Source organism: Asparagus officinalis, chromosome 3, assembly GCF_001876935.1.
Source record: "Asparagus officinalis chromosome 3, Aspof.V1, whole genome shotgun sequence".
Classification (NCBI taxonomy): Eukaryota; Viridiplantae; Streptophyta; class Magnoliopsida; order Asparagales; family Asparagaceae; genus Asparagus; species Asparagus officinalis.
Window position 1 is genome coordinate 21,874,336 of NC_033796.1, and position 9,886 is coordinate 21,884,221.

At 41.9% G+C, this 9,886-nt stretch overlaps 2 protein-coding genes across 2 annotated transcripts; one reads left to right on the forward strand and one right to left on the reverse strand.

Moving 5' to 3' along the window:
* LOC109833347 (putative disease resistance protein RGA1) lies at positions 56-9,886 on the forward strand. The gene is made up of 2 exons (XM_020400992.1): positions 56-532; positions 6,402-9,886. The coding sequence occupies exons 1-2, from the start codon at positions 157-159 to the stop codon at positions 9,611-9,613; spliced, it is 3,588 nt and encodes a 1,195-aa protein (XP_020256581.1). The 5' UTR covers positions 56-156; the 3' UTR covers positions 9,614-9,886.
* LOC109833348 (serine/threonine-protein phosphatase 7 long form homolog) lies at positions 821-6,270 on the reverse strand. Its single transcript, XM_020400994.1, has 2 exons — positions 1,844-6,270; positions 821-1,750 (listed from the first exon to the last, which is right to left on the reverse strand). Exons 1-2 carry the CDS (start codon positions 2,240-2,242, stop codon positions 1,337-1,339), a joined length of 813 nt encoding a protein of 270 aa, XP_020256583.1. The 5' UTR covers positions 2,243-6,270; the 3' UTR covers positions 821-1,336.

Genomic DNA, 9,886 nt, shown 5'->3' on the forward strand with positions numbered 1-9,886 from the left:
GTAGGGGAAAGTACAAGGTACTCAAGCGCCATTTTTTCTCATTTGGTAGGGCAATTAAGTCATTCTCATCAACACACACAGTCCTTTCTTAGTTGCAATTTGCAATGACAACTCTCATGATCAATTCTCCAGCGCTCAAGAGAATTGTCGGCTCCAATGGCTTTTTCCCCAAATTCGTCAGAAATTTTCATAAATCCCATTCTCCAATCAGCCCTTCATCTTTTAACTACCCACATTCAGAAGCAGCCCACATCATCTTCCCTCCTTCACTCTCAACTCAAAAAACTCCATCAATCACTGCTTCAATTAGCAAACAAACAGTTAAAATTCAATACCCAATTGCTAACCCAACTCAAAGACGTCGCTTACGATACCAGCGAGCTCGTCGACGACCTGGAATACGAAGCGCTGCGTCAAGAAGTTGAAGAGTTCAGCAGATCGAACCCAAATAAGCCCATCACTGGCCCCTCCATTTCTCAATTTAGAGGTTTGCAAACTGGGGATCCCCATACTAATAATCGAGGAGGAGGAGGTAACCCGCTTAATCAAATTCAGTAAATAAAAGGGTTAGTTGATATTTGAACAAATTTTCAAAATAAACCTATTTAATTTTTTTATTAAAAAAATCGACCCACTCCCATTTTATTTCTCAAAACCGACCCATTTCGTGACCACGTTAGCAACGTGGCCACGAAATTGGTCGATTTTTTTAATGACGCCTCTAAATAGTCGGGGTTGCCAACCCCGACTATTTAGCTATGTACAAACTAAAATAGTCGGGGTTGTCAACCCCAACTAATTTAGGGCCCTGTCTAATATGTCGGGGTTGGAAACCCCGATCATTTCGAAAGCAGTATTTCGAAATGGTTGGGGTTCCCAAACCCGACCATATGGCAGAGAGCTCAGCCCAGGCGCCGAATGGAGCTGAAAACAGTCGGGGTTGGAAACCTCGACCATTTAGCAGAGGAGAGTTTTCCTACGACAAAATGGTCGGGGTTGAGAACCCCGACCGTTTCGTGTACATGCACAAAAAGGTCACGGTTCCCAACCCGACCATTTGGCAGACTCTACTTACACCCACTTTTAGCTGGAAATTCAAACTCATACTGTTACATATCAATCCACAATGCAATCACAATCACAATAACACATACCAATCAATAATTTTAAATAAAAATTCATAATCAATCGGATACATACCATGCAATTCACATACTAATAACCAATACTCAATTGAATACATAATATTTAGTTTCAAACGCAAACATCCTAGCAATACTCAATCAGATACATAATATTCAGTTTCAATCGGATACAACTCCCTTTCCTCTCCCTCTTACTCTCCCTCTCTCTCTCTCCCTCTCCCTCTCCCTCTCCCCCTCCCCCTCCCCCTGACACATTCACCTTCGACGTGAGCTCGGATGAGTTCCTCGTCCGGTTGTGTGTGAAGTTGGGAGTACATGACATCCTCATCGACTCGAACCGACCGTGAACATCCGGTTTGGGCCTGCTGTGAGCCGCCAGCTTCATCATGTGCACCGCTTGAGCCTGCCCCTTTGTGTCCTCGGAACCGTTGACGATCGTACTCAATTGGTCGCTCCTCACGTCCATCACGTCTTGCATTACGCGTCCTCTGAAGAGCGGACCGAATCTTTTTGATCATGCTAATGAACGTGTTCCTCGGCCCTGACTCGGTAGTCGTTTGGATTGCATCATGCGCCATAGTAGAAAGTTCTTCGAGCTCTTGTACCTATAAGATAAAAACCCCAAGAAAATTATTATGATTTGGATGATAATAAAATAAAACTCACAAGATAACTGTATATTTTATTTATACACTTACTAACTCTCTCTCAACTGGGTCTCTCGGTATGTACTCCTTAGGGGCTTTATTCTCCTGAAATATCCACCGACGAGTAATCTCCCAATACCACCGCAAATACACACCTAGGTCAGGTGCGTCAGCCCTCTCCATCACCAATTGTTCTTCCCACCAATCCCATCTCCCGATGTAAGCACTGTGAATATGTTCCCAATCTTGCCGATGTGCACATTTTCTGGGATTTATCTCTATTATTTCCATAGGGTCCGGGATATGTTGTAGCCCAAATTGTCGGAGCACACGATCGGGCACGTGCATCTCGACAATCTCAAAACATATGATCGGGACACGAGCACGCCATACATCCGGCTCTTCTCTGCATATATCTGGTAGTGACTCTAAAACTAGTTCATATGACATCCACTTGACCTATAAAAAATAAAGTAAAGCAGATTTTAGTAATAAATGTTGTAATAATTAAATTTTTTTAGATATTATGATTTAATACCTGTTCGTCCTCCATTTGATCGAGCTCGTTCCTATAGAAGTTTTCATGGCCCTTTGGTGAGGTATGCCAAGATCTGGATACATTCCATCTATTTTATATACAATGAGTTAGTATAAATTAAAATAAATGTATAAAATTACATGTAATCATATATTTTTTAAAATAACTTAGTAATACCTGCAGCCTAACGGAATATGACCATCGAGAACACGTGCCTCCCTCAAATCTGGGCAACCCAAATACAATCTCTCCCAAGACCATATCTGTAGCATAGTGAGACAACCCTTGAATTCTTTGTTTTGAACAAGAGCCACTTTGGTCATCTCCCTATACAGATACGCTAACACGACACTCCCCCATGACAATCCCCACAATCCACAAGATCCTCCAGGAGTGGCAACCACCTCACGTGCACCGAATCCTTCGTGGAATCCGGGAAAAGAATAGTACCGATTATGTGAAGTATGTATGCACGGGCATACATCTTGACGATCTTCTCGGTCACATCAATCGGATTATTCATGTAATTGTTTCTCAATCATTGAAGCTTGATCCTTCCACCCCTCATGTGAGGAACTTGACCCAGCAATGCTTCGCACTTCCCTGACCAATCGAAGTCGTCGCTACCTGTGACAGCATCTCCATCCACTCTGAGTCCAAGCAAAACCCCAACATCCTGTAATGTAATCGTCGACTCTCCTTAGCGCAGGTGGAATGTGTTTGTCTCGGGCCTCCATCGTTCAACCAGTGCCGTTAAGAGAGCCCAATCAAGTCTCACCCATTTAATTTGTGAGTACTCAAAGAAGCATGCTTGACGGACATTATATCGGACATGTGGATCAGTCAACTCCCAGCTCGAATGTGCACGAGTATGATCAACGATAGTAATGCTCGGGGCCTACATATAACAAACAGTGCAAATGTTCAGTAACAATCAATAACTTAGAATAATTGATTTGATTGAAAATGTAATTTATAACTGTTGATGTCTGATATCACACAGTCGAGGGGGTTGCGGTTTTGGTCTTCGCGCTGGCGGCGAATAGGAAGAGGATGAGAGATGGGGTCGACTCCTCCTCCGATTTTATGCCCGATCCTTAGACTGGAATTTCCGATCCTTCTGCACAAACAAGGAAAAACCCGTGGGAGGGCGAGGCTCATTTCTCTCGTGGTACCTCCGACGGTCAAGTTAGCTAGTGGGCTTGAGTGGGGTTTGATGGAGAGTCCCTGGGCCATTGAGGTCCTTAGAGGATACTCTTTGAGAGTTATTAGTTCTTTTTTACAAAAGTAAAAAATCAGAGATTTAGTGAAGTAGCAGCAGAAAAAATCTACCTCTCTTGTTACCTTCTTTTCCTCCTTTTATAGCACATTGCCTCTGAGAGTTTGATCCTTGGCTTTGACTATGCACAGGAGGCGGTTAAGGGGTGAACAGACAGGTTGCTGAGTCATCCTTCTCCTTCCAGATGTAGACTGACGATTGGAAGAGAAGTCATTCGGATACAGGAGAGAAATGTCTTCCCAGTATCCTGGATTTGACAGATGAGGCAGGACATAGGATATGTCAGCTACTTGGTCGTCCTCTCCCCTCCAGATGACGGTTGGTGATTGGAGGGGAAACTATTAGAGCCCATGAGAGCATCATGACGATCTCTGGGAAGTGACTTGTGAGGAGAATAAACAGCTTATGCATGGCATTTGTCAGAGCGGAGATCTCGATGGGACTGATCAATGCTGTAGTGTCGATTGACATCTGAAGTGAGCTTAGTCGGATCTTATCCTCTTAGTCGAGACGGGTTAATCTTGTGAGTCATCATTATGATTTGCCTACCCGATAGTCGAGTGAGCTTTGGGCCGAGTGTATGGTCGGGACGTCTGCTCGAGGAGTCATCTTAATTACGAGGGACCGACTAATCCCGCACTTCGAGTCGGTAATGATGACCCTTGGTCGAAAGATGACTCGTCTGCTTAGCTAGCTGATAGACTTGCCCTTAGCTGGACTTTTGGGCTTCTAAGCTGGTTTGGACCATGCCCTTTTTAAGCCTATGCAGTCAATCTCTCGACATCTTCATCTTTAGATGGTAAATTACCATAACAATAACTATCAATCTAATTTCCTTCCCAGTGTCAATCTTCGTGGATCGATGTCGAGGTTGGTCATAAAGGACCTCATACGTCAATGGACCCGCCTCCATATTTGCACATATGATGATATAAATGAAGTAGAATATAATGAAGTAAAATAAAAGTTCAAAATTCGAATATAAATGAAGTAGAATAATTAATAGAAATTAAATTAATTGTGCCCATTAATTGCTATCTATTTGGATTGGTGGGACAATGAGATCTCCTATGGCCTGGTTGTCTACAATATCCACACCTATTTTTTTGGAACTCCTTCCTGACCTTCATCCATCGTAGATTTTATGCGTGTTGATCTCGGACGTCTGGCTTGTCTCTTAAATTCAGGAGGTAACACATGCGGCCCGTTATAGGGTGGCCAGTAACGACTATTTACGATGGGATAAAAAAATTGACTGTATGAATCTCTATAGTAGCTTGATTGATACCACTCAGAAGCGTATGTGTAATACGATGTATTTGCACCCTCAAATTGCTTGGTCGTAACCGCTATAACATGTGGACATGGCAATTTTTACAATTTTAGTATGTTACATGTGCATGCGCATTGTGTTCCTCGTAAATTGACGGTGTAATTATGACCGTGATTGTCTGTAACCTCCCATTTATCTATAGAAAATCTAACAATCTTAGTCAATCTGGCTTGCTTGACACGAGCTCCTATAATCTCTTCATTTTTTGGGGTGAACAACATCCCCCACTTTGCTCCATCCTCTCGCCGCTTGACAAAATACTGATTTAGTCTATAAAATGTCCTCGCAACCAACGTCTGTATGGACATTGCTCGAGCCCCCTTAAGTACACCGTTGAAGCTTTCAGAACAATTAGTTGTCATCATGTAATAGCGATTCCCGCCATCTTTACTTAGTGCCCACCGGTCGACGTAATCGCTTCCCAAACTACTCTCAATCCAATCATGAGCAGCTTGAGATGTTGCCTTGATTTGATCCCGTATCCGATCGTACACACACGTTTCGGATGTAACACCCGCTTGCCAAAGAAGGTTTTGTAGATGTACTTGACCAAAGCTTTTTTTAAAGTTAGCTCTAATGTGTCGTAAGCAATAGCCCAATTACAACCCTAAAACTCATTTACAACCGTAAACCCCCAAATCCTAAATCCTAAAATTGACCCCCAAATTCTAAACCCTAAAATTGAGTATTCTATGCCCAAAATGTTTAATTTCAACTACAACAAGAATAAATTTCTTAAATAAACCACTACAAATAGAGTTCAAGCACTATAAATTCGTTTTGGAGAGAAAACCCTAGATTTCTACGTGTTAAAAGAAGAGAGAATGAAGAGAAAGTACCTGTTAGATCTTTCACGATGAAATTCCGCACAAAAATGGCGTAAAAATGCGATATTTTTGGCTTAGGAGACGACAACGACGGAGAGAGGCGACTGGGAATGAGCTGAGAACGCGGAATAATGGCTGGGAACGACCTGGGGGGTTTATATAGGTGGCGGGACCCAGAACAAAATAGTCGGGTTTGCTAAACCCGACTATTTTCCTTAGCCAATTTTGACTCGTCAGCTGGGTTGGGTGGATAGTCTCTGCCATATGATCGGGGTTTGGGAACCCCGACCATTTCGAAACTGCTTTTGAATTGATCGGGGTTTCCAACCCCGACCTATTAGACAGGACCCTAAATTAGTCGGGGTTACCAACCCCGACTATTTTAGCTTATAGCTAAATAGTCGGGGTTGGCAACCCTGACTATTTAGAGGCGTCATTAAAACAACCGACCCATTTCGTGGCCACGCCCACGCTGCTGACGACTGACGTGGCCATGAAATGGGTCGGTTTTGAGAAATAAAATGGGAGTGGGTCGATTTTTTTAATAAAAAATTAAATGGGATTATTTTGAAAATTTGTTCTTGATATTTTATTTGTTTCTCCCTCTAAATTCAAGAGATTGTTTTCTGCAGTACCTGCTCTTGATTCAGTTGATGTCCAAGATGTTTCTTGTAGTGGTGCCATTGAAGATAGGATAGCCATAATTGTAGAGAAATTGGATTATTTTGCTGCTATTTTAGAGGGTACAATTGATCAGGATAACAATAATGAGGTTGTTAACCCTCCGATCACTGGAGATGTATGTGCGGCCAACAATATTGTTGATGAATCAGCACAGCAAGAAGTTGAAGAACTCATTAGAACAAACACAAATAAGCCCATCACTCGCCCTTCAGTATCTCGGCCTGATATTCAAAATGGCGATGATGATGACATCGCTCAAGTTCCTGCCAACCTAAGAGGAGGAAAGAGTAGAGGAAATTTTTTACCTAAATTGAAGAGCTTGATTTCTGAAATTAGTAAAATGTGCAAGTGCTTTGATGGCGGGGATGTTAGGAAGAAAACAAGCACTACACCTAATCATGATTCATCAGAAGATAAGAATAATGATATTGTTGTAGGAGGCTTAAATGGAGTTCTACATAAGCCCTTGATCAATGCGGAGGTATACTGGGGAGACTACGAGAAAGAGGAACTGGTTAAGATGTTGTTGGATCCTGGCGAACAAAATGTTTGTATCATCCCTATAATCGGCAAGGAAGGTGTTGGCAAGACCACTCTTGCTAATTCTATCTATAGTGATGAAAGAGTAGAAAAGTATTTTCATATGAGGGAGTGGATTTCTGCTTCGGACACTTTTGACATGATGAGAATCGCAGGAGAGCTCGAAGAGTCTCTCTATCTGAGTGGACCCTTTGATCAGCTTCAGCTGTTGGACCTCTTTGAGAGGAACTTGATGGCTGAATTGAAGGGTAAAAGGTTCTTGCTAGTGTTGGATGATGTTAGAAGTGAGGATTGGGCATTACGCTTTGCTGCAATAGACACTAATGTGAAGGGTAGCAAAATTTTGTTGACAGCCCGAGAGGATTGGATGTTGGATGAGGAGAGTAAGAGGAACAAGATTGTTCTCAAGGGCATGAGAGGCGAAGAATTTTGGGCTTTGTTTAAAAAATGTTCATTTGGGGACGAAGACCCTAATAAGCATCCAAAGCTAGAGGGCATTGTCAGAAGGGTAACTGAGAAGTTGCAGAGATTCCCTCTGGCAGCAAAGTTGGTTGGAGGAGCATTAAGAGAGAAGCTAAATTGTGATCATTGGATGAAGATTCTTCAAAGTGAGTTATTGGAATCAGGAAAGGCCTGTGATGATGCTATGCCGTACCTGAGATTAAGTTTTCAGCACCTACCTTTGCAACTTCAAAGATGCTTTATATATAGTTCAGTGTTCCCCAAAGCTTATGCATTTCAAATCGATAAACTAGTTCAAATATGGATGGCTCAGGGACTGATTCTAATGGAGGATGCTGGACGAGAATACTTTGATCACCTACTATCCAGGTCATTCTTTGAACTCCCTTGTTATACTAAATCGTATTGGAAAGATAAGTACTATTTGATGCCTGAATTGTTACATGAGCTAGCAGAGTCTATATGTCTCGATGACATTGTTGTTTATAAAGGTACTGAATTGGATGGGACTCGAAGAGCAGTTCGCCACTTATCTGTTTCATTATGGGATGGCCTTAATTCAGAGTTGGAATGGAATAATTTGCAGACTCTCATTATTAACACAAAGCATTGCCTACAGTTTGAGGTTCTGAAAAGAATTCGAGTGCTAGATTTATCTCACAGCTATATGACGCAGTTGCCTGATTCTATAGGCAATCTTATACATCTGCGCTACTTGAATCTCTATGGAAACTACATTTTTACTTTACCTGAATCATTATGCAAGCTTTATCATCTTCAGTCACTGATACTGCCTCATAAATGTGATAGATTGCCCAAAGGGATCACAAATCTAGTCAATTTGCAACATCTGAATGCAAGTGAGGCAGCAATTTCAAGGATAGCGGGGATCGGCAGGCTCACCCATCTTCAGGAATTGAGCGTATTTAATGTAAAAAGGGTGAAGGGGCATGACATAGGACAATTAAAGTGCATGAAGGAGCTCCGAGGTTCACTTTGTATCAATTATCTCGATGATGTAAAAAATAAGGATGAGGTTCTTCAGTCCAACTTGAAGGACAAAGTCCATATCAGAGAGCTTCAATTGAAGTGGATGAGATGGAATCCTAAACGCAATCCTGATGCTCACAGGGATGTACTTGAACACCTAAAGCCACCTTCAGGTCTCAAAGAGTTGGAAATTCACTGGTATAGAGGCCCTAAATCTCCAAGTTGGTTTGTGAAAGAATCACTACCTAATCTCAAAGTCATAATTCTTAGAGGCTGTGAAAAATGGAACCATCTTCCTTGTTTCTGGCAGCTTCCCTTTCTCGAGGTTCTCAAACTAGAAATCATGAATTCAGTAATTGAAGTAGCTGGAGAGACGGTAGAAGTGTTTCCATCCTTGAAAGAGTTGTGGTTAAATGAGAGTTCAGTTTTCTTTGAAGGCATGCCAATTGTATCAGAACAAGGGCACAAACTCTTTCCTTGCCTTTGTAAGCTCGTGATCCAAAATTGTGAAAGGGTCAAGGGTTTGCCTCCGATTTCTATGCTTCAGACACTTGAAGAGCTTGATGTTAGAAAATGTCCTGATCTGGATGCTGAGATTCCTGGCCGCTTGATCAACCTCACTTCTCTTGAAACATTAAAGATATCACAACTGCAACTGACATATTTTCCAGGAGAAATATTCAAATGGCTTAAAAAGCTGGAGATTGATTCTTGTGAACACCTCGAATCTTGGATTGCCAGTGAGAAAGAGGAGGGGAGCTTTTCATCTCTTACTTCTCTATGCATTACTGATACATTGCTTCCTACTGGACCAGTGCTAAATAAGTACCTTACATCTCTTCATGAATTGAGAATCGAGCGTTGTTCCAAACTCAACTCATTTACTGCTGAGCAACAGAGATGGTTTAAAGGGCTCACATCTCTCCGTGAGCTTAGCATCCTTGATTGCAGAAGTCTCAGGTCGTTGCCCAGGGATCTTCATCAGCTTCATTCTCTCGAGAAACTGACCGTATCTGGCTGCCCTAATCTCAGATCATTGCCATCTAGCTTGCCAAGCTCTTTGAAAATGCTTGAGATCTCGAATTGCAATCCGGGATTTGCTGTGCTGTGGCAAGAGGGGAGAGCTCCTGATTGGGTCAGCCGTGTTCCTTACATATACATAGCTTGAATAATAGAGCGAGGGACACAGTTTGACTGTTTGAGTCAGTCCTTAATTGGTAGAAGTTTGCTCTGTACCCACTATTTTTTTTCCTAGTTTGTATATATTTTTCATTTAGTTCTCTGATGAATTATTTTGTCATAGGAATGGACTCTGTAAGGAGACACTGATCATTTTTGTAGCATTTTATTTCAGATTAAGTAATTGATTGTAAACCGTTATAACTTGATCCTCAGTACAGCAATACTCACCATTTGTACTATGCCGCTTTATTTCTTCTTC